Source organism: Onthophagus taurus, unplaced genomic scaffold, assembly GCF_036711975.1.
Source record: "Onthophagus taurus isolate NC unplaced genomic scaffold, IU_Otau_3.0 ScKx7SY_14, whole genome shotgun sequence".
Classification (NCBI taxonomy): Eukaryota; Metazoa; Arthropoda; class Insecta; order Coleoptera; family Scarabaeidae; genus Onthophagus; species Onthophagus taurus.
Window position 1 is genome coordinate 703,231 of NW_027248939.1, and position 25,686 is coordinate 728,916.

The window sequence follows — 25,686 nt, forward strand, 5'->3', positions numbered from 1 at the left end:
AATTTGATTGTAAACGATCGAAACAGGGCATATTGCATTTCGGTAAACAATTTTATTTGCAACTTTAATATACATAAAATATAATAGAAAATAGTACTTTAAGAAAAAAATATTGAACAGTGAGTGTATCACATCCATTTACGTTGTATCTTTCTTGAACGCTATCGGCTAAATAAGAATTGATAAATGGAAAAACGGCATCGATTTGCGTATGAAACAATAATCCGTGGCCCTTTTTTGTGGATAGTAAAAACGAACCGATTCCAATTTGTTGATTAGACATTATGAGAGGTCCACCAGCTTCAGCCTAAAATAAAGAAGATAACGTGAGAATTGTGAGGCAAAATAATCCAACTTATTAATTCTGCGTTATTGAAATTCTTTAATACATAGTTTAAAAATAAAAAATGTTAAAAAAACATTGTTATCACAGTTTTTTAAGTATTTTTACCTGTACGTGGCGTAACAGATCGTAGAGATAAAATATTCATACATATTGATCTTATAGGAAGAAGTAAAATAGCGCTTGCTGGCACCAACAAAAAGTGAAGAATGAAAAAAACTGGCCACATTTGAAGTTGACCATAACCTTTATTTAAAGAAAGCAGGAAAATTAAATCCTTTTTGTTTGGAAAAGGTACATTATTTACGTTCTCTTCTCAAGTGAATCGATATTTCATGCGTATTATGACACAAATCAATGTTGGATCATTTAATAAATTGTTACCTTTCAGACACAGTTCGATAATGTTAGAAAAGTTAGGCAACTTAATATACAAAATATGTATAACGAACAAAAGAGACGCCGAGTTTACTGTTAAAGTTCTTGTTAATAAATTAATGTAAAAACATTATAGTAAGAATAAAGTGTTTAGTTCGAACGCCAAACTTTCATTTAGAAGCAAAGTCTCATCAGATAAGAACAAAATAAAAGTTATACGGTCGTTGGCTATATCCAATATCTGGTCTAAATAACGAAGATTGGACTGTAATCCTACTTAGAATTTGTAGCATACCATGTTACAGGACGAATTCTAAAGAGCACGAGATTCATCAACCAAAAAAAAAAAGCCAATGCTGAAATGTCTGAGGAGTAGAGGGAGAGGTAATAACTAGTAGCGAACTTGTTGCAGAGTGCGCTTTAGGTTACTTAGAATAAGAGGCCAGGAAAAGCTTTAGATGTATAAAACGTTTTTATTCTTCTTAATAACAATTTTTATATTGTTCTGTTCAAAAAAAAAACGTTAAAACTATTTTTGTCAACACACGGACACTAGGTTCAACACTAGGTGCCACTAGTGTTGATGTACTAAATTGATATTATTTTATTTATTATATTTTATTTTATGTTATTTTCACCTCTTTATTAATATAAAACATCTCTAAGAATAATCTCTTTGAATAAATGGATTCTTTGTCTACAATCTGAGAGTTTTCAAAATAAAAGTGGTGACCACTAACAACATGGTGATGAACCAACGCACTCTTGTTTTCATCTCTAGATTGACAATCACGTTTATGTTGCTTTATCCTAGCATTAAAATACTGGCTAGTAGTACCTACATACGTTTTATCACAGTTTTTGCAAGGAATCTTATAAACGACATTGGATTGTAAACCTATAGGAACCTGATCTTTAGTCCTCAAGAAACAAATAGATAAAGGTAATGGGTTGCATTTAGCACTAAGTAAAAGGACACTAGAAACTTCTCGAAGTTATGACGAGAAAATTATGACATAATTTAAAATTTTGAACCATTAAATCCAAATTTGCTGAACCAATTGACGTTGTATACCCTCCTATACGATTTATCTTAATTTTATTACGGTTATCTATGTTTTAATTTTTAATTTATCTAGAAATACAACACCTACTGATGGTCCTGTATCAATTAAAAATTTCAAGTCAAAGTTATTATAATTTAATGTTATCGTATTAACTCCATTTGAATTAAAAATTGATAAATAATGTGTATTTGATTCATTGTTCACGAATAAACGTATTTAAATTTTGTTGTGTGTTATTTTCGATTTCATGTGGCAAAGTATTTGCAACGTAAGTTCGAGATTGATTATTATTGTTATGAAAATACGTATTGCCCCGAATTCTACCTTGCTGATTACGATAGTTATGTGCGCCACGATTTCGCAATGCGTTATGCGTGTTATTATTTGTGAATTGATACGTATTTTGTCTAGAATAATTGCAATTAGCTGACTGTTGCATATTTTTACTGTTCCGAAAGTTACCTCTAAAACCTCTATTAAAATGTTTATTACGATTGTATCTATAATTTCTGCGAAAATTTTGATTTCGTGAATTAGATGAAGAATTGAAATTTTGTTGATAATGGAATACATTTAGAGTTTCAAAAGATTTTTGCTCATCTTTTGTGCTTGCAATTGCGTCTATAAGTGTTTCATAATTTCTACTTTTATAATAGTTCTCAGTTCCGAACTACGTAAACCATTGGCAAATGTAGTAATTGCTGTTTTTTCATTTACTTTACGAAGTACATTTGATGCATGTCCATCATCATTTGATTGCGCAATTGTTAAGTTTACCATTAGTTCTTCAACTTGTTTCTGATAATTAATTGATTTACTATTTCTTTTGATACTATGTTATTCAACAGAGAGCGTTGCAGCAGATTTTTGTGAGAGAAGTTTTATATCTCTAACCAAATCATTTATAGAATTGTTTGAGTCGTGTTTTTAAAATATATTGAATCAAAAACTTTTGACCAGCTTCATCCAGTATTTGTGAATATATGTCCATAATTCCATAATTCCTATAATTCCATCAAATAATTGCATAGTTACGCTTTCAGAATTTGTCATAACAGGTAGCAGTGAAGCTGCTGCCTTAAGATCAAATTTTTCAGCCTTTTTTGCAGGATTATCTAACTTAACTGATTCTTTTCTTTCTAATGAAGTTACTCTACAATTATCTATATTTTCTCTAATTTTCTCTACACATAAATTACATCTGAATTCTATTTCCTATTGAATTAAATTTTGATTCTAATTCGCTAAAATTTTCTTCTAACTTATCTACTTCTCTAATTTTCTTAATCGTTAGTTCTAAATTTAATCTTCTACTCTGATTGTCTTGTAACAAATTGGTTTTAAATCTATCTACCTTTTCCGAAACATAATTGAAATTTGTTAACATCCCACACATTCCACAGGGCACTAAATTGTTACACTGCTGACTCGTTACGACGCAACACTTCAAGACTTTTGGCCACTTCACTTCTTGCTTGTACACGTAATGCTTTTCTATTTCTTGCACACCACAAGATGAAAACCATGCAGAATCCCGCAGTCATGATGCCAATAACTCTGCCACTATCGCCCGCTTGTGCAATAATTATTTCTGCTTTAGAATATCATTTTCCCATTTTCTTTGTACTTCTTCTAATTAATAATTAATAAATAAATCCGCTGCTTCACTCGACTGGCAGGGTCGCCACGCGATGGTTCAGGATATTTTAGATATAGACATGATGTAAAATAAAAAAATAAGCGTTTATTATACAGGCTGTCTCACGTAATTGGTTCGTTAGAACTTTTTTAGGTTCCACTATTCGTACATTTTGAAATTTTGGTAGCATAGGGTGATCATTCGGAACTTTCGATCACACATATTTTGAAGATGGTTGCCACTTCAGATTTACCGGAAGTAGATTATTTATTGTAGTTTCTCTCATATTGGAAAATTTATCAAAACATGCAGGAAATGCAGGAAACCGTGTGTATTTTTATTAGAAGGATATCACATTTTGACAGTTTTTGCACTATTAAGGTCCATTACTACCATCTGTTAGATAAATTTATCTTATAGATAAACCCATCTACTAGCCAATCAGAGCGCGTAAAATAGCCGTAACCGTGGTAATAATCCCTTAGATAGCTTAACCAGAAGATGGTAGTAACGAGCCTAACTATGATTGATAATCTTTTAGTTTACTAGCTTGTACTTACCAAAAATAGCAAACAGAAGATCAAATAAATGAAACAATTAAAACAAAATTAATGTAATTAATTTGTGACAAAAGAGATTTGGATAAAAATATAAATTTATAATATAAATTTGTTATGAAATTGAATTTAGAAATGCAATAAAATACGATAAAATATTTATTTCGTTGTCTTCATCACTGGTGACCAGAAATATACGGTTTCTTTTGGTCTCGATACGTCCAGAACTAAGAAAATGTTTATCAATTTTTTGAAATTTTTCCTTGTGATGGGCGTTAGGTTTGTTAGGCATCTCTCATTAAGTGTTCGACACGTTCTGTCCAAAAGTTTGCAAATTGAACTTAAATCAGAACTAAAACTAGAACTAACACTAGAAACTTTCGGGTTTTACCGCGCATCTGTTAAGAAAAGGTTTGACGTTTCGGATGCCATGTTGCAACCTTCTTCAGAAACTGGTTCGAAGTGATGAGTGAACTGAAGTGAACTGAGTTTTCTTAAAAGACGCACGGCAAAACCCGAAAGTTTCTAGTGTTAGTTCTAGTTTTAGTTCTAATTTTAGATCAATTAACACCGGCCGTGAAAGCCTTTGTAGTTATAGTAATTCAATTTTTGACCACTCTGTATAAAATACTCTGATACAGCAAATGACAATCTATTTGACAGCATCTGAAGAGTAATCGTGCCAATGTAGATCTTTTTTGAATGAACGTTGGCGAGATGTGGGTTTTAACGAGAATGTTGAAATTTACCAAAAAAAGTTTAAACCCAAAATAACTCGAAAACGCAAAACGCTAGGTACCAATAACTTTTAACAAAGTCAACCTATATTTTTAAGTACAATTAAACGGTGTAATAAAAACTATAGCATTCCATTTAAAATAACGAAGTTATGGTCACCTCCGGTAGATCGGAAATGGCGGCCATCTTGAAAATATTTTAGAACGAAAGTTCTGAATGTATAACCCATGCTACCAAAATTTCAAATCTCAACGAATAGTGGAACCTGAAAAAGTTCTAACGAACCAGTTACGTGAGACAAACTGTATACGATTACATATGTATGTACAGGGGTCCAAATTTCGATGCGTTTGCAGGGTATCTCAGTTATTATGAAAGATAGAAAGTTGCGGTTTTCGCGAACCTGAGCTACTTTTTTGTGAAACTTACAATGGCGCAAACCAAATTTTCATAGCCCTTTTCGTTTTTGATATACAGGGAGTGTTTCAAAATTTACGATTTTCAAACACCCCCTGTATCTCGGCTATCCGGAAACTTAGTAAAAAAGTAAAAATGCGTTCTAATAATTTTTTTCACGGAGGATCCAATGGTGCACGTAGAATTTTTCTAGTTATCACGGTCTTTTGAGTTATAAACACAACTTAGGTTTTTTTAAATGGAACCACCTATATTTTATTTTTTTTTATTGAACTTTATAATTAATATAATTAATATCTTTATAATTAACCTCGAAATTTAATAAAACACATTATTTTGTAAGTAGGCTATGATAAATTAAGTGATCGCTTTGCTAGGGTACCGGATAAACAGAAAATTTTGAAAATACTATAATATTTTTACTGCTATATTACGTTTATTTAGTTATTGACTTATTAAAAAAATGAATCTGTTAATTTTTGTTAAAAAAAACGAAAAATAATTAAAAACTAAAAATGATGCAAATATGGCTTGAAGTTGCAAGAATTGTTCAAAGTTGCTACCATTTTGATGCACACATTGTTCACAAAGTTCAGTAATGCGTTTAATTGCATTTAGAGTAGTTGTGGGATGTTGCTCTAAATGTGAAAAAGCATCATTTACAGCAATTTTCCATATCAATTTCGTTCAATTTTGGGTACTGTATACGCGATTCTTGATATATCCCCATAAAAAGAAGTTCAAAATAGATAAATTGGGTGATCTTGTCGGCCATCGCATTGGACCACGCGTGGATAGGCCACCTACCAGGAAATTCGGCTCACTAACCGCGCATTATGAGCGAGCGCTCTGTCCTGTTGAAAATAAATATTATTTAACCGAATAACAGATATCATCCAAAATATCATACAAAGCTTCTTGCAAGATAGCCAAATAGCGATTAGCGCAAAGGTTTCCTTCATATATTTTATAATAAATATAATGAACCCTAAGTTCGTTATTTTAAATGAAATGTACCAATTTTTATTGAATTTTCGAAATCACCGCCAAATTTTAACATAATTTGATATAAGCACAGATCATACAGGTGCGGCACTCCGAGCGGCACCTTTCATGTTTCAGGAGTGGGGCGGTTACCTTCATTCTCAGAGCCCTTTAAATAGGTTTATTGAAAAGGCGCCAAATTCAAACATAAAAATATTTATGGAAGCTAAAATGTAGTTAAATATCTAACATTTATTTAATTTATACAGGGTGAGTCAGAAAGAATAGAATATCTGAATACCGGAGATACTAGACACTAAAATATGATGATTTAAGCTAACATCTGTTATATAAATGTCAGTGGTTTTCGAGGCACAGGGTGTTGAAAGTTAAATTCTTATTTCGAAATTTCATGATAATTTTGAAGCTTTTTGTGCTATTAACATAAAATTTGGTAGTTTTATGTTTTCAAGCATGATAAATACGAATTTGAAACTGGTTTTGTTATTGCTCATAGAGGGCGCTAGATACACACTGCTCGTTTGATAAATGAAATCATAAGTTTTTTGGCTGTCGAGCTACGACCAATAAGAGCTACAAATCACAAAGAGCATTCAATTTTACATAAAAAAGGTACTCTTATTTAAATTGTCTAAGTCTATCGATTTTCGAATTATTTACTTTAAAATATTTAAATGTATTTTTTCTTCTAAAATTTTTATTTTTTAACGTAAGCAAAGTTGGCTTATTTTTCCGCTCATGTTTCGACAATTGCTTGTTAATTGTCAACATTGATTTAATTTCCGTGTGCAATAATCATTTTTACCAACAATAAAGTGATTACCAATTTGAAAATGCATAATGAGTTTTCTAATAGTGAGAAATCCAGAATTAAATCCACAGGATTTTTGAATATGGTCACAACATTCTATTGTTGTTAATTAATTGATATTGTTATCGATTATTATCGTTACTAATTACTATAGTTACTGTGTGTTATTGATTTTAAATGTTAACCTTAAAATTACTTAGAAACAATTAAAAGCAGATAACTTGGAAACCAGTAGACTTAGACAATGTAAGTAAGACTACCTTTTTTGTGTAGAATTGAAAGGTCCTTCAGATTTCTGGTTCTAATTCACCATACCTCGACTGACAAAATAGTCATGACTTGATATCTCAAATATGCAGTGTGTATCTAGCACCCTCTATGAGTAATCACAAAACAAATTTCAAATTCGTATTTCTCATGCTCAAAAACATAAAACAACCAAATTTTATGTTAATAGTACAAAAAGCTTCGAAATTATTAAGAAATTTCGAAATCAGAATTTAACTTTCAACACCCTGTGTCTTGAAAACCACCGACATTTGTATAAGAGATGTTAGGTTAAATCGTCATATTTTGGAGTCTAGTGTACCGGAGTAATACCGGTAATATTCGGATTTCCCATTCTTTCTGATTCACCCTGTATATTTATAATTAAATAATGATCAATTAAAATAAAATTATCTTAGAACATAACAAAAACATAACAAATATTAGTGTTTACTATATCATGTTAAAAATAGATAAATAAGAAATAAAAAGCTTAAACTTTCAAAAATTTATTATAAATTCATAAAAATGGCTAATTTCCTTTCTTTTTTTGTTTGCGTTTTAAAATCTCTATTTGAGTATTTCATTACATAATAAATTCTTAACCTTATGTATAATTTGATTAAATAATCCAAAGGGAAATACGGACAGGGGTGAGTAAAATCCCTAATTTCAATACACAACAAATACAGACTTGCCCTACAGCTTTTTTAGTGTTGTATTTGTCTATTGTTAGTAAAAAATATTTTTTCTAAATAATAAATATAATTATAAAAGGATTCATGGGGTGTCTTTAACGCTCCAAAGGGATTATACTTAGTTTCATATGCTTTGTAATACAAAAAAACATTAGAGTCGTTTAAATTTGCATCGGCTACAGCAAAACTTTTGCACACATTACAAATATGAACATTTAAACAATTGTTAATTAACTATCCGACTACATACTTGAAGGCATTTTGCTCTGGTAACGGTTTTTAGGAATATGTTGTGTGATTAATCTGAAAACATTTAACAGGTTTATCAGTATCAGTAATCCGTGGATAATCTTCGGGTTTATATTGGGCTAAATCTATTAATAGTTTATTGAAGTCTTCGGTGCAGTTCATGTGTTCCGAGTGAAAAAAAGATAGTAGGAATAATTTTCTGAAGGCTCTTCGAAATTGTATTGGTGTTGGATTTATTGCATTGCCACACTGTTATCTGATACTACCAAAAAAGTTGTCAAGGCAATCTTGATTTAAATTTCTAGTATAAATACATTTAACATTGTACTTATGTTTTAGATGTTTCCATAATTTTAGCAAAGCGTTAGTTGCTACTTTCCATGCGGTTATGCACTTTAAAGTATTTGTAATATCTTTGCCCTTATTATTTATAACTTTTAGTTTTTCTAAAAAGTTAAGCGTATCTTGCAGATGTGCGATGTATTCTTGTTGTGCTTTAAAACTAAAATTACTCTCATTTTGACCATTTGATATGTTAAAAATATCGAAGAGTTTGTTAAAGCGATTATTTGTTGTTCTGCTTTTTGATATTTAAAATAAATATAGGTGGCTAATCCAGATGCAACAGTATTGCTGATAACTTGTGTAGCCGATTTTACCTAAAACAAAATATAATTTTAATACATATAACATTTTATAAATAAAAATTATTTTCATAAAGAAACAAAAAATTATTTAAGTTACTGTCATACCTTTTGTCGCTCAAATCCGTTACGGTCGAAATGTTGCTTCGTTAATTTAGGTGCTAAGCGATTTTGTAGTTTACTATTGCTGTTGTAAAAATCCACAATATATTTCCATGCTGTTTGATAACCATCCCCGCAAAATCTGTTTTTAAGCATCATATTTCTGATAGTTTTAATCATATGTGGAGAATCAAAGTAATAAAATATTTCTTGACCATCAAGTGTTGTTTTAGGATTATCTGGCGTAACGTTTAATAACGATGATAATTCCATTAAGTTTGTTCCCATATCCGATATAAGGACTTCAACCTTTAAGCCAATTTTTGTTAATAGGGTTACATACTGTGCTAATATAGCTTTAAGATGCTGCGCATTCATACTTGTATGGATAAATTCATACCCTAAAGGATGTTTCCATTATAATGGCTAGAGGTGTACTAACTCTAGCCATTATAGTAGTGACACAATGGGCCGGCTTGTTGGTTTTAATTTTTTCATCGGATTCTAAACCTACAACTTCATCATTACCAAAGTTATAAAATAAATTGCATTTTAAGCTCATTTCATGAACACACAGTGCACAGATTTTGTCATTTTCACTCATAGTATTCACTTTAATTTTTAAAATATCGAACAAAATTGGGTTTACACTCTCAACTAACTAACTTTGACCGCATATCTTTCGAGGGACTCTCTTGGAAGGTAAAACAAAACTTCTTCTTAGGCATCTGTAACATTTAGGTCCTAAAAAATATAAAGATAGCGCAAATTTCTTGAATTCATTGGAGTAACGGTGCCCATGACTATTTTTTATTGACTGCTCTCCTTGTATTTTGATAAATTTTGACATTTCCGGCGTTAAAAATTTGTCACACATATCCTTCCATAAATTAATATCTGCTGGTGGTTTTGTAGTATTTTCTTCCAACTCCTGAATTCGTTTTTTTAGAAAAAAGATGCTTTTGTCCCTATAGGAGACATCGATGGGGACGTATCCGTGGACAGTCCTTTTATTGTTTGTGTCCTCAGAGGAGACATCAGTGGGGACTCAAACAAGTCTAATGTTGGGTCTGTGACTGGAATTGATACCTGAATATTTTGTAAAATTTTTATTTTTGTGGTGGTACTAACGCAGGTGTTGATGACGTCGAGCGATCAAGTAATGATTGAATATATAAAGACGGTACAGTTTGAGATAACAGTCGTGTTTTGTCAGGGCCCAAATACATATCGTTACCAAAATGAAGACTACATATGCGATAGGATTTATAACGTTTACATGCATCAAATTTCATTAAATCTTGTCGACCACTATTTTTTAGCCATAAATTACATATCCTTATCTTTTGGAAATCGAAAATCTTTTATACTCTGGCTTTTCTTTTTCGCCCTATAAAATGTAGATTTACACCCGCTAGGTATAGCTGCAAATTACCCCGTCATTTAATGAATGTACAGATTTCTCTGTGTTGGTTTTTCCTTGGTCTATTGGCTCCATTAAAATAATGTTTCAACAATAATTACTCAATTTCACTTAGCTTGTAATGAAAGTAAAACAACAACACTAAATAAAAATACTGCGAAATAAAAACGTAATAACTGTCAGAAAAGCAAGGAATTACAAACATGGGATTATTCATCAATTTGAGGTGAACAAAATTACTTGCATGCACAAATTTTAAAATCATAAGTTTTTATTGGTCTAGAGATATTGTGGGTCGACCTAATTGTCGAAAGTAGCCGAATATTCATTCGATTGTTCTCGTTGGACCTTTAAATTGGTTTCGTACCTATCTTTGTCTTGAAATGACCCTCTCTTTCTGAGTGCCGCATCTGAATGATCTGTGATATGTCATCATATGTCTAGAGTTTTCAAGTTTCTACCACCTGTATAATTTTTTAAAAAACTTTTCAAGGGTTATGTAAGCTATGGGTCTCTCTCTGCAAACCCTGAAAATATTTGGTCGAACTCGAGTGTAATTTAGAAAAATTATTTTTATTGTGAAGGATTGCATCTGTAAAAATTTTCGAAAAACTGAAATACTTGCACTTGCACTAAGCAGTTTAGTGCAGATATTGTGTGTTCGTTGGGGATAGTGCAGTTTAGTGCAGTTGCACTCATCTGTTCGTTGGGCCATGTGCAGTGCAATTTAGTGCAGATTTTGTTGCACGTGCTTTCGATTAAGTTCAATAAGTGCAGTTTAATGCAGTGTAACTAAAATGGCGGAATATTTGAAAGCGTGTTTTGTAATAATTAATATTAAATATTAAGAAATAAAACCTTATAATAATAACACAGTATATTCAATCCCAGTAGAGGCAGTAGAAAACTACGCCTACTTTTTTGGAATAATTTAAAAACTACCCTCTCGATTTTGGCTTCATTAAATACACTATAGTACATTTAAAAATATTAATTATGTGTTTTTTTCATTTGGGGGTGGCTGGGGTTAACTACCCTCACCAGCCAAATTTTTTTTTCATGTACTGCTTATAGATTTTGGTGCAATTTAGCATGTGATTTCTTTATACGTTAAGTAGTACTTTTGAAAGAACTAATAAGGGTTAGTAGTTTGGGGTAGAAAATATATTTCGCTAATAATTGAAAAAAATAAAAAATAATAATAATAATTCATGAATCGCTACTAAAAAAACATTCTGCAATGATTTCATTTTCCACGAGTATTTCGCTGACAATCTCCTGTTCATCCATTTCAAATATTATACACTTTTGTTATAACAATCTGTTCGTTGCGACCACGGTTTATACACTTTTCTGACCTGCACTAAGTTGACATGACATTGCACCACGGTGTGTTAACTCAATACGTATAAAAAAAGACAGATATTTAATGGGTACCACGGACGGCTAGATGGCACTGTAAGCACAAATTGCTTAAAGTCCCTAGATTTACAAAGTACCGCGGTTTGCCGCCATTTTGAAAGTCAAGCGGGAACTTTAAAACTATGTCGTTCTATTGGTGACATTACGCCAAAATTCCTTTCATTTTTTCTCGTGGTACTCTGAAGAGTCGAAAGTGCATGCGTTTTGTTGCAGACAAAACGAAGTGAAAACAAAATTCAAATTTTCACCAGTCAACATGAAAATGATACCTTTACTGTTATCATTTTCATGTTGACTGGTGGAAGTTGAAATCAATAATTAATAACCATTAACTGAATAAAAATACTTTTAAATTTCGCGCTTTATTAAAAGTAGTAGGTACCACAGACCACTAGAGGCGTTGAAATCAATTTGACCGAAAAAATAGTGGGGAGTAATGCTTCTATATATATATATTTATATTATTTTTCTATGCATTGCACTGACTTACACTTCATTGCACTATGACGTCATACGAGTGCCATGTCGTGCAGAATAGTGCAGTCCCAACGAACAAAGCTATGATGACTTATATCAAATTATATTAAAATTTAGCTGGAATCTCGAAAATTTAATAGAAATTGGTACATTCCATTTGGAATAACGAAGTTGGAGTCCATTTCCGGTGTATCCGGAAGTTGGAGAAAACTGAAAATATTTTAGTTGAAACGAGCACCTCAGATAAACGCTATATGCAATTTTCAGACAAATAGTGCCAGTAGTTTGCCACATACATATAGACTCAGCTAGTCGTGACAGACCTGTATATGTTACTTATTAATATATTGATTGCTACTACTCATCCTTCGCAATCATGACCGCTTTTTAATAACGAAATTGCTATTTGTGTATTAAGAGCGTAGCGGAGCGCGGGCTCTGCTCGAATTGGACACAAGATTTTTCTACGATCACATTATTTTTAGACAAATAATTTAAAAAAAAGACGAAAAATACACTTTATTAGAATGTGATGTAAAATGTACAGTTTTGGCAATCTTTAATATTTATCCCAGGACCTGAAGAAGTCGGAGGTAGGGTAATATCTTCTGAATCTTTTTCTGCAATATCAGATATAGGAGGAATCGAAAGTTCTTCGCTAGTTGGTACTGCTGCGTTCCCAGAAATTTTTTGGAAGGTATCTATTTTATTGTTAATGTATTCGGCGATATATCCTTCAGCCACATTACTGCCTTTCCACCCACCATGTTTTTTAAGCTGAATTAAGTCGCCTCCACCATTTACTAATAATGTCGCCGACGTTCGTCGAAAGCAATGACCAGTAAATAAATTTTTATAGGGCAATTTTAAGAAACTGGCTATTTCGTTTGGTACTTTACCCACAGTATTCATATAGCATTTACCTTTGGAGTATCGTAAAAATAAGCGCTGGATAGTGTTATTACTTTTAATTTGACATTGCTGTCTTAAATTAAAATATTTTCTATAATAAAAAATATAGTCGATCGCATTTTCTTCGGCACTCTTAATTATTGTGAATGTACGACTTTGATTCGTTTTCGAATCGGGGATTCGGACCACTAGAAAGGATTCTTTATCATCTATATTCTTTAATTCAATTTTGATTAATTCATCCCTACGGCATGCACCAGCGATACCCATGATTAAGATCACCTAAAAACAATATTCTGAGAAATTCTGTATCAGAATAAAATAAATAGTAAAACGTTTGTACCTTTTTCAGCAAATGTTCATCGTCAGGTGCAAAAGCTCTACACTTGTTACTTTGAGAATGTTTGTGACTTCTTTGCTTTGTAACCCACTGCTTCTAACTTCAAAAATGCAATCAGTTTAGTGTATTTACTGATGTTAATATTATAATTTACTTGGAAAGTGCATCGAAGCATCGAATATTATGACCACAAGGTTGAAGATTTTAGAGTTTTGGATTTTTCGCCAAAATAAGTCAGCAATCCAGCGGCACCAATCCATGAATATATTATATTGTTTTTCGTATTTACCTTTAGATTTAGTTGGCAGAAGATTAAGAGAAATTATTTTAGCAAAATCTGCTATATCTGGAGGTGTGCTTGCAAATTCACTGTCACTATCCATTTTTCAAATAGCTATTTATAAACCATGCACCAGTCACTCGTATTAATGAAGTGGGGCACATACGTTTAATTCTGGATACTGTCACTTATAGCGTTGCTTTCGATTACAGAACCCATTTTGGCTATTTTTTGAGTCGTCAGTTTGACTGCTTTGACCAGGTTTGAGATAGTAATATTTTTGATTGCATGATGTATTGTGTATAGAGGAAGAGTTGCTAGCGATTTGAAGAAAGTGCGATTTGTTGTTGTTGCTTTATAATAAGTACTTCGATTGATGTTATAATCAGCCATGAGGAAGTAGCATTGGATAAATAGAATAAAATTAAAAGGAAACGATGCGGTATAAATAATATTAAAAAAATTAAAGAATAAAGTCTTTGTTATTCATTTAAAAACTTTTTAATAAACTCTGTACCAAATAATAACTTAATACCTAGTCATGTTTTTTCGATGTTTTCTTTTTTGGAAAACATTGTAAACGACAAAATTTAATGTGCTTAAAATTTTGTACAGTTTGTAAAGTTTTGTCGCCAAGCAATGTTTTCGTAAAGAAACATCGACAAAATTTTCAAATAACAAATTTAATTTATATTTCCCGCCTGCCAATGACTTCAGCGCTGTAGGTGACAGTATCCAAAACTAATTGCGCATTTCAATCAAACGTTTATAGTTGCCTATCTATATAACAAATATGTATATTATATCTAATCTATGTTATAAACAGACAACTTTTTTATGAACTAAAAATGAAATAATGACGTTTCATTAATTTCATAGTCTACTATTTGCACAAAATAGTAGGTAGGTACTTAAATATGCAATCACTATTGCATCTAGGTGTATAATGTATTGCCTACCTTCTCACTGTTATATTTTTACTAGGTAAATTTTATAAAATAAGGTTTAATTTCGTTCGAAATATCTTCAAATATTAATATTTCAACTAAAATATTCAGACTGCCCTACATTTTGTTTTAATGTACCTATTATTTACTACCTTCCTTTAGTTTATTGCAAATGAAAACAGGCGAGCGGAAAAGTACGCTCTAGAGCGGAAATAATGTCAAATTATGACAGATCACGGAAAACATCAACTTTGCGGTTAGATTTGAGTGTGCAAAAGAATACTTTGGGTAGTGATCGTAGGCAAAGTGATTACGTTCCACTATGGTCTATTACGAAGAATTTGCAATAGCACACAAGAGAATACTTAACCTACTTAACAATTAAATTAATATTATATTATTTATAATTAATTACTACATTACAGGTCCTAACGATCCTAACCTACGGGTGGGACAAGTACTCGTTGAAATCAAATACGCAATAATCCCATAATATTTTTTATTAAGTCGTTGGGACTTAAAGGGTTATTCCCAAACAAAATATGTATGTATAAGCTAGTACAAACACTTTCCCAGTTTCCCTAACCTTATTACATTAATAGTTATCGCGTTATCACGGCTGTCCCAGTGAAGGCGGGGTGGTTCTAATTTATAAGGCGCTACGTCATTAACATCACGACACACAATAATGACGAATTGAAGTGTAATTCGAACAAACCACTTCCGCATAGTAGTTATTTATATTACAAGTGTGAAGAATAATGTAATCACACGAGTACTGTAATTATGCTCTAGCCCGCGTGTAGTATACAGCATTTTATCTACGATTGCTAAAAATTACTAAAAAATCAATTTCTTTAAAAAAGTCTATTTAACATTTATAAAAATATTTTGAAATGATGGTTGATAATTTTGAATTGTCAGTTTCAACAACATGTTTACTCTGGAATAAGTGTTTCGAAATGTAAAAATATAACAATTAATGTGTAATAATAAATAGTATTGTTTCTCTGTAAGTAGATAGCACTTTTTCTTTTTTATTGTTGCTCGTTTCAATAAATTAAGTCTGTTCTGATTAGGCTAAAAATGCGTTACGTAATGAAACCAGTGTGGTAATGAACTTAATTTACGTAACTCCAATCACCTCAAATGAGTGCGGTAATGATGACTTATCCAAGCAGTCGTAGGTAAAATAATATACTCTACACTCTATACGCACCTCTAAACTTTGGTGTGATCTCTTAAATGCTGGTTCCGTACAAATCATCGTTTCGGGGTCATACCGATTAATATTAATTCCACTTTCAATCATTTTTCTTTTGCAAACGTCCTCGGTTAAGATCACATTTTCTATACACGGCATACTTCCCAACTGATAAAAACTTGTACTTTCCACTGAATTATTTGTTGCGTATCCGACGGAGAATAAATTTGCATTTAACGAACTAAATTTCGGTTCTAAATCGATGAATTTTATAACACTAGTCTTTTCAAAACCTTCAACCTAAAAATTAATAGCTTTAACGAAACTATTACAAAATCGAGTCGTAAACGTACCTTAATTATACAAGCATCGTACTGAAAAGTAATTTCGTCGTATTGACCGTGGACGATAACATTTTCCGGTTCCAAATACTGATCCCAAGAGTTTCTTTCGTAGAAGTAACCAGCAAAAACACCTTTTATTTGATGTCCGTAACAGCAATGACCGGCCGTTAAAACATATCGGGGTGAAATTAATGTTCCTGCGCAATAATCGTTTGTGAATCTCAATATGTAAGCCTAGAATGCAAAGATTAACTTATAACGAGTAATATTTAATAATTGATAAACCACGTTATAAGGTTCACAATAACAATAACAATGTTTAAGATTGAATAACCGGAGAGTATACAGAGAATACACGGTAGAATTAGTGGGTGCGGCGATCAAACCAAAAAAGTAACTAAATTATTACTTGCAATATTTCGAAACTTTATTGCTTCTTCTACAGGAACGTGAAAAAATGATCAAGTGGAAAAATTTCTCTTACAAAAACTACGACGGACCGATGATTAAAAATATAATTTTGGATTAAAGAATTAAGTGAAATTGTTGAAAACGGCGTGGGTTTACCATGTCAGGTTAAAAACTCCAACGTCGGGTGATAGGTTAAAAAATGTTTTTTGAAATGCCGAAGACAGGCGTAAAAAACTGTAAAAGCTGAAGGCGTGTTATAAAAAAGGGAATTTAGCGTTAAAAATCGAAAAACTTGAGTCGTGTGCAAAATTTCACTTAATTCTTTAATCCAAAATTATATTTTTAATCATCGGTCCGTCGTAGTTTTTGTAAGAGAAATTTTTCCGCATGATCATTTTTTCACGTGTTCATCATTCTTAGTTTTTGACGTCGTACCTGAAGACGCTTTTAGAAAAAGCGAAACATTGTTGTACCGAAATTAGAAAAATAATAAAAAATCATCGTGGACTTATTCTTTTTTATCCTATTAATACTCACGATGAAGTACTCATGATGAACCTGGAGGCTACAATTGCCAAAGTATGGTGAGCCTAGCTGTGACTAAATTTAAAAAGCATGGGCATTTCTCGAAGTCTGGCCTACCAAATGTTTCAGGGGAGATTCAACAAAACGTGGTTTGGCTGGGCAAGAAAACCTTCATGTTACTGTAAGGAGTATTGGGTCTATTTTGGATATTACTAAATCAACGGTTCACAAAATTTTAAAACTCGCAAAATATCATTCCCATAAAGTAAACGTCGATTTGAGGAAACCTTAATTGGAAAGAGATATTTAAATTTGTTTCAAAACGTTGTCAATCCATCCATCCCGATAATGTTGACCCAACTGAATTCCAACGGCAGTTATTCCAACAAGATGGCTCGCCACCACACTTCAAGAAGCTTTGCTAAATCAGTTTCTGACACTCAGGCAATTGTTTAAAATAATTGGTTACCATGGCTACTGCTATTTTTATCATTTATACAAATTTGAAGTACAAGAACTTTAAGGTAATTTTTCTCGAAAATTTTTTTATGTAACCAATATTAATATTGACTGTACTAGATTCAGAAAAAATCCTCTTTCATATTCCGTAATAAAAATGGAAAAAATTTAAATCTTGACCCGTTTCAGGGATATTTGTAGAAATAATGATTTGCTTATATCCGATACTTTACGGGCACACTGTATAAAAAATGATGGATGGTGGTCAGATAAAGGACAACTTCCGATTACGCGCTTCGAGTCAAATTTACGGTATGAATGTTTCTTATAATTTTAATCGCTTATGCAATATTTCATTTGTTTAACTCTCTTTATACAGCAAGTTTATACAGAACAAGTTCAATATGGTTCCAAATAAAGAACCACTTCCGGTTGACGAATATGATCCAAACTTGATACAAATCTTATATTTTGTTACTAACATCTACATACGAAATTTCATTGCCGTAGCTTGGTGGGTTTTTGACGTATGAACTTTGTCCTCCTAAATTCATGAAATTGACCACTGTGCGGCCTAAGGAAACAATAATAAACGTTGGAAACGACTGAAACTGCTTACTATCCGTCTGAGTCCAGGTGTGCGAGGTACAAAAAGATCGGATGAATACGAGATGTAACAACATAACTATTCCAAATTAGGACTACAAATTAGAATGAAATTGTCTTTAAAATATGTTTTGTAGTTTGGCTTGAACCAACATTGTGCAATCAGTGTTATTTCCAAATTTAAATATTGTTTGCGACATGTTTCCTACGCAGTACCTAAGCATGAACAAAACATTAACTACCAAACTATGGCCGCTTTCTTTAAACATGATTTTATATAAAAATTAAGGATATGAGAGTAAAATACATAACAAGCTTAACCTGAAACAGTTTTAATTTTACAGATTAATACTTACGAAATACGCATACCAATTGGGGTGACAATTAAAACCACCTGCGTACTGCTCACCGAAATGTAAAGGTTCTGATAATTCTTTTGTTTTAATAAGTATAATTTCTTCTTCATAGTCATTATCATCGCTTGCTGTTGTTAATGTTGTTCTTACTGTTGGTTTTCTTTCTGGTATTATTGTTACTGAAGTTTCTATCACAGATAAAGAAATCATATCATTACTTTTAGTTGTATCATTCTGAGTCATTAAAATATTTTTTTCTTTTGTTGTGCCAGTTGTGTTTTCATTTTCTATTTCTTTAATAGTTTCCGCTTCTGTGTTGTACATTACTCTGCTTATTTTAGTTTCCACTTGTTTTGTCGTCATTTCACTTTTCATTTTTTCATATAAACTGGTTGGTTTTTCATAAATCTCTTCATTTTGAATCATTTTTCCGAAGTAATCTTCCTCAGTTTCGAATAAGAAAACCGATGTCGTTTTAAAACTGTTCTTAAGTGAACTTTTTCTGAGTGAAATGACATCAATTTTTGTAATTTCTTTTCGAATAGGATGTAAAATTTTATAATTTGATGTTATTTCCGACGTCGTCGTCGATTTCTTCGTATCTAAGTCTATGAAATGTTCTTCGCCTTTTAAAATAGTTATTATTACTGTAACAACGATTATTTTAGTTAAAAATGATTGAAATAACATGATAAGATAATAAAAATTGACAGAAACAAATTGACTGTCAACTGGTGTCAGGAAATGGCAGTTTTCTTCCTCTGCGGACGAAAATTACTACAAAATTTTAATGATGATGATGAATATGAAATTACATAATTTAACGAAGTAAATAAAAATAATGTAATAGAAGGAAATAAAAACAGCGTCACCAGATTCCGATGCTGTAAAAGAAACTAAAATAAAACATCCCGCTCCAATATCAGAGAATTGCCAAAGATGAATAAAATTACAAAGTTACGTAAGAAAATTGAACCACAACGATTGTTCTTTCCCCGGAAAGGACACCAAGGTTTCAACATACATAAAAATGAAAAGATCTGACAAACGAACATACACGACGCCAATACTCCACGAACACAACTACTTCTACGATAACGCACCAACTGAGATTCAAGGCTCATGGAATGTTTTAAGGTGAGTCACCGATCATTTTCTGACCAAATCATTACTCTCCATTGGAGAATATGGAATATGGATTCATACATCTCGGAGGAAATTTTCCATCAACAAACATTTTCAATTGAACAATTTGGCATTTACCCCGAAATTGACAAAATACAGTGTATACACAGTATAACCCGTAGTTATCTTTTACATAAATAAATACTACCATGTTTGATTATCACTAACGTAAGTGTTCGACATAGTTTTAATGTTTCTGTTTATTCTTTTCGTAGGATTTGGTTGTGGGTGATAGAATGGAGTGTACTTCGGTTGGACCAAGGACAGTAGAATCTAAAAGGACTGCTACATCCATTGTATTTTTGTAGTCCACTACATAGAAAAATATATTATATATATGTATATAGAAGCTTTACTCCCCACCATTATTTGGTCGAAATGAAATTCAGCGCCATTAGCGGAATGTACTAGTACTTCTTTCGATAAGCCGCGAAATTTAGATGGATAATTTTTATATAGTATAGTGGTTTTGTTTATTTGTTTTTAAATAAAAAAAGCTACATTTATTAATTAAATATTTTTATTTAAAATTTACTGAATATAATAATATATATATTATAATAATAAAAAAGAAAATTAGATATCTAAAACAATACATAAAAAAAAATAGTAAAATGCAATGTTGATGAACATTGCATTTTACTATTTCATTACCATACATCTCCAAAAGTTTCGGTGTTCACTCGATTTGGTCACAACCATCTTGAGTGGTTTGCCTTCTTTGTTCCTTTTTAAGGTTCCATTCACCGAGTCGAACACATTATCAAAAAATTTTAAAATTTGGGCAGTTTGACAAGCCTCTTTTGGCATATTAGTAATGATTGAATCTGTCGAACAAAACACTGATACTTGTTGAAAGTATAACCACGCATGCGCACTTTGTTTTCTGCAGATAATACAGTTTGCAAATAGCGCTCGCAGCGCCATCTCTAGGTTTGTACTAGTACTACGTATACGTATTCATTTTATAAGTATAAGTAAACACACCGTGTCCACTACGGGTTGGTTGCCCGCACTCTACGTCACACTATTTGCCACGCCTGGCAACTGTCTGTGTTTTTAGAGGTTATATGATAGACATTAATACGTATAAAAACATAAAATTTCAAAAATAATATGAATACGTCTACGATATAACCCCTAAAAATAAACAGCAAACGCATACACCATAACAACAGCTGGGCGTGGAAAATGGTGTGACGTAGTTTGCGGGCAGGTTGTCACAACAATGGATGTAGCAGTCCTGTTAGATTCTACTGTCCTTGGGTTGGACATGGTAATTTTTCAAGAGATCTTAATGGAACTCCATACGTAAGGAAAATATTTTCCTGCAAACATCTCACCATTGCTGCTGTAGTCTGACGTAAAGTAAAGCATACCGGATACTTGCTAAAATGATCCAGGACTATCACAATTTATACATATCCTCTTGAAGTTCGAGATAAGGATTCCATTAATTAAGTGGCATATTTTCAAGGTCTTATTACACCTACATGATTTTTCATCAGACCAGCTCGTTTACTCCGTTCGGGCTTGGTACGTTGGCAAGTATCGCGCCTCTTGATGTTTGTATCGTGTTACATCTTCTTTCATTATTGGCTAATAATACCTTTGAGCCACTCTGGTTAACGTTTTACATGTATTTATTTTTTGTAGATCTGCTTTGCTTCGGAATCACTTCTTTTCAACCTTTCGATTCATCGTTCTTATCTGGATATTTAAGTTGTGTTAATGCATCTGTTACTCGCAATACCCGAATTCGGACATTGTCCGAAGTTTTTACCTACAACGCGTTGTGGGTAAGCCTAAATGATTACAACACGTTCTGAGCAATTTCTTTGTTCAAAACTGATATGCTAAATTTTAATTTCTCCAAGAAAACAAAATTTAAATGTTCTGGTGAGGGTATTTCTTGAAGAGTTAGCTCCATAAGGAAAAATAAGAAGATTACAAAGAAAAGTTTCATCGCTGCACTTCTCTGGAAGAATTAATTTTTGCTACAAAATCTTCTCTGCGGGCATCAGGGCAATATGAGGCTTCCGATTTAGTATCACAAGCTACAGAGTTTTCTCCCGAACGGTCCGGAAAGAACAGACGGATTTGGAACGATTCCCAGCGTAAGTTTGGAAAACCAATTCATTACACCGATGATGCATTTGTTTTTAAAAGTAGAATGTCAAAACATTCTTATCATTTGTTAAGAATGGAAACGAAGAAACGAAATGGCATTATTTTCCCAGCTTATGACTATGTATTAAGTGCAAAGAAACGGTGTTATCCAGATGGAATCCAAATAAGCAACATCGGTGCCTCTGTAGTAGTACAAAATCTTTTAGACCACACAACCGCGCACTTAATTCAAATATTGGATTCATCGTTTAATGATATTACAGACATAACATTACTTTGTAAATGGGGGTGTGATGGAAGTCTGGAGTAACATTGGCATCAAGGTCGACAAAGTTGTTCAAGGAAGAGGAACGTCGAACACCGGAAACGTCGTAAGAGAGTATCGTTTGAAGAGTATACCAAACATACAGCCGACCTGTATTGCAAACTATACAATTGGTACCGAATGCCTTCAACGGTACATAAAATATTGATTCACGGAGCGGAAGTTGTAAAGAGGCATTTGGTACCAATTGGTTTGTTGTCCGAAGAAGCACAGCAGTCGAGGAACAAAGACTTCCGTTGTTTTCGTAATTTTCATGCTAGAAAAATGACGAACATTAATGTAACAACAGATGTGATGCACAATTTACTCATTTCCTCCGATCCAATTATTGCATCTCAAATGCCTGATAAAAAATATTCCAAAGAGAAGCTTCCAGAGGATGCGCTCGAACTACTCATGGACAAATCGGAGGAAACGGATCCAGAAAATCAAGAAGAAAATGATGAAGATCTCGAATATATCGAAGATGACACCGAAGACGACGAAAATTAACTGTAATGTTTTTACATTATAAAATCACCTTTAAATATTCTTACTAAATATTATATTTTCTAATAGATATATTTTCTTCTACAGGTTTCCCACAGAGAAACGAGAAGTTGCGCAAATTTATCAAAGAGAAATAAATAGTGTTGATGGTTGTAAAAAACTCTTTCGGAGAAGTAATTCAAAATTGAATTATGTAACAAACTGCTAAACAAAATTTCAAAATTTCTTCAAAAATTGTGAAGTTAATATAAATTTCCGGTATAACCGGAAGTGATAGACATGTTCCTACAATTAAAAAGTATATAGAGCTACTTGCTCTATATCGATGTGCAACAAATTCATCATCTTATTTTGTTACACCTAATGTCACACTTTGTGGGACATCCTGTGTACGTAATATACGTTGCGGTACTAGAATCTGAGCTAAACGTTTCAAAACATTTTTTCAACATTTACAAGATTATTTATAATTATTTACAATGCTATTTTATTTTTGGCCCGCAAGAAATTGAATTCCTACCGCGCCCCTTTCGATGGCGAATGGTAAAGTTATACTGGAGTCTTGGAGTCTTACAAGTTATAATGGTATCTTATGGACCAACGTGCCAATCCTCCGAAGTTCCGAAGGATGTTTAGAGGTTATTCATCTATACCAGAGAATAATGATCCGTGATAACCGTTAAAGGACTACCTTCTATGTATACAGGGTGCTTCTGTTCGTGACATAATTTTAATCACAGACACTAGAGTAAAAATGATGGCGATTCGTGTACAAATTGTTAGTCTAAAACCATCAAAGTTAAGAAATTTTAAAACATTTTCTTAAATATTTTCATTATGGTTAGCAAACAGTGTAATGTTATCATGAAAGATCGTTTAAGATCACTTTTGAAAATATACAACCACGGGATCAATGCTATACAGAGTGTTCACAAAGGTTTGACGTTTCGGATGCCATGTTGCAACCTTCTTCAGAAACTGGTTCGAAGTGACTTCGAAGTTTTAGTTCTAATTTTAGTTTAATTCACACCGGCCGTGAAAACCGTCGTACTTATATCTCTAAAATGATGCGTCGAATCAAAAATTTCTAAAATGAAATAAGCTTTTAGAATCAGTTGGAAAATTTAAGGGTTTACGACATAATAAAAAAAGTTTTAACGAAATAACCTTTGTGAACACCCTGGATAGCATTAATCCTGTCCTGCACATCTTCAAAAGTGATCTTAAACGATTTCTCATGATAACATTGCACTGTTGGCCAAATTTTATCTTTCTTAGACAAACATAATTGAAAATATTTAAGAAAATGTTTAAAGAAATTACTTTGAAGGTCCGAATCTTATACATTTATGGGTTTAGACCAAACATTTTTACACGAATACTTGGGGTATGTGTTTAGGGAGGACAACAGGGAGGGGTCGCATGTGATAGCTATGGCAAAAAAGGCGAATAAGGTGATGGAACAAGTATGGGGTTGGGGGAAGAAAGTCTTTGGAAGGAATGTGGCAGCGAGGAAGATTATGTTTGAAGGTCTGATTAGCAGCGTGATGATGTATGGAACAGATTTATGGGGATGGAGGGAGCAGGGAATGCAGGAGGACGTGCAAGCTAGATATTTGAGATAGGTGCTTGGGGTGGCGAGAGAAACACCGGCGTATACTCTTCCACATCCAGATCGGTTTTTATGACAGTCATAAATAAAAGCCGGGATGATCTTTGCCCGCTCGAGTACCTGAAAAGATTTATGATAGTCATACAAGGACAGGGTCGACCTTAAATTTTTTTAAACTGAAATTTAATAAAAAAACAAAATTTAGTTATAACAACTAAAATTTAATTATAAAAATTAGTATAAAAGTCTTAGAAAAAAATATTACTTTAAGGAATGTCTAAATAATAGAATAACAAAATTTTAAAGAATCTAATTATCCTCCGCCCTCTTTTGTAAGTAGACAATGCCTCCTCAAAACATTTCTTAGAAAAAAAATGTACTTAATATTAGAAACACAAGAAATAAGGGAATAATGAATATTTATATATGACCCTATTATTTTTCTACAATTTGCCAGTAAAGTGTGGTCCTTAATGCCGCCCTGAGTGAGGAATCCCCGCTTTCTACAATGGGGAACTACCTGTTGCAACCCCGTCTTTGTTCGTTTTACAACTACAGTAGGAAAGTGACAGAGTCATAAAAACCGATCGCCGTCTGGAAGACTATATATAGTGAGGGAAGAGGTAAAGGTGGATAAGGTCAGAGTGGGGGCGGGCAGGAGGGCAGTGAAATGTGAAGAAAGAATAGAAGGGAGGCTAAACTGCGAGTGTTGGAGGGAAATTAGAGAGGAAAAGCTACTCGGTAACTGAGATAAATAGTAGACGAAGGGTGGGTAGGGAGATGTGGAGGGAGTTGAGAGATAGGGAATGGGAAACGTTGGACCGAGGACAGATCATGGGAGAGGGGGGAGAGGGGAAACGATGGATGAGAATGGTTGAGGGGGTGAGGAGACAAAGGGATGGATGAGGGGATGATTGGGCCGAGGAGCCGAGGTTGTGGAAATGGAGGAAGAGGGTAGAGAGTGAAAATAATATATTAATAATGTAAAGAATTGTAGAATTGTAGACAGATTATTGTATACAATAAAGTCTTAATTAATTAATTAATAATAATAATAATATAGTAGACGCCACGAGAGCTGGCAGTAAATCATCATTTTCCGCTCTTACAAATGCCATACGTAGTTCACAAACCGCTAGAGAGTAATGTGTGTTGGAAAGAGATAGCATTAGCTTAATATGTCTGCTGTACAATTCAAATGGCCACTTCGAAAAAGTACGTCTGTTCTTCTAAGGGTTGTCACTCTATAATTATAACCTCAAATCGAAACGTCTTGTGAGCGTTGTCATGAATCTGTTAATCTGTTAGGCTAATTCAAAAAAAA

General features: G+C 32.7%; 1 protein-coding gene across 1 annotated transcript; it reads right to left on the reverse strand.

Moving 5' to 3' along the window:
- Window positions 1-32: 32 nt before the first annotated feature.
- Window positions 33-19,323, reverse strand: LOC139432325 (uncharacterized). Its single transcript, XM_071200807.1, has 4 exons — window positions 18,622-19,323; window positions 16,274-16,498; window positions 15,936-16,220; window positions 33-307 (listed from the first exon to the last, which is right to left on the reverse strand). The coding sequence occupies exons 1-4, from the start codon at window positions 19,309-19,311 to the stop codon at window positions 65-67; spliced, it is 1,443 nt and encodes a 480-aa protein (XP_071056908.1). The 5' UTR covers window positions 19,312-19,323; the 3' UTR covers window positions 33-64.
- Window positions 19,324-25,686: the final 6,363 nt, after the last annotated feature.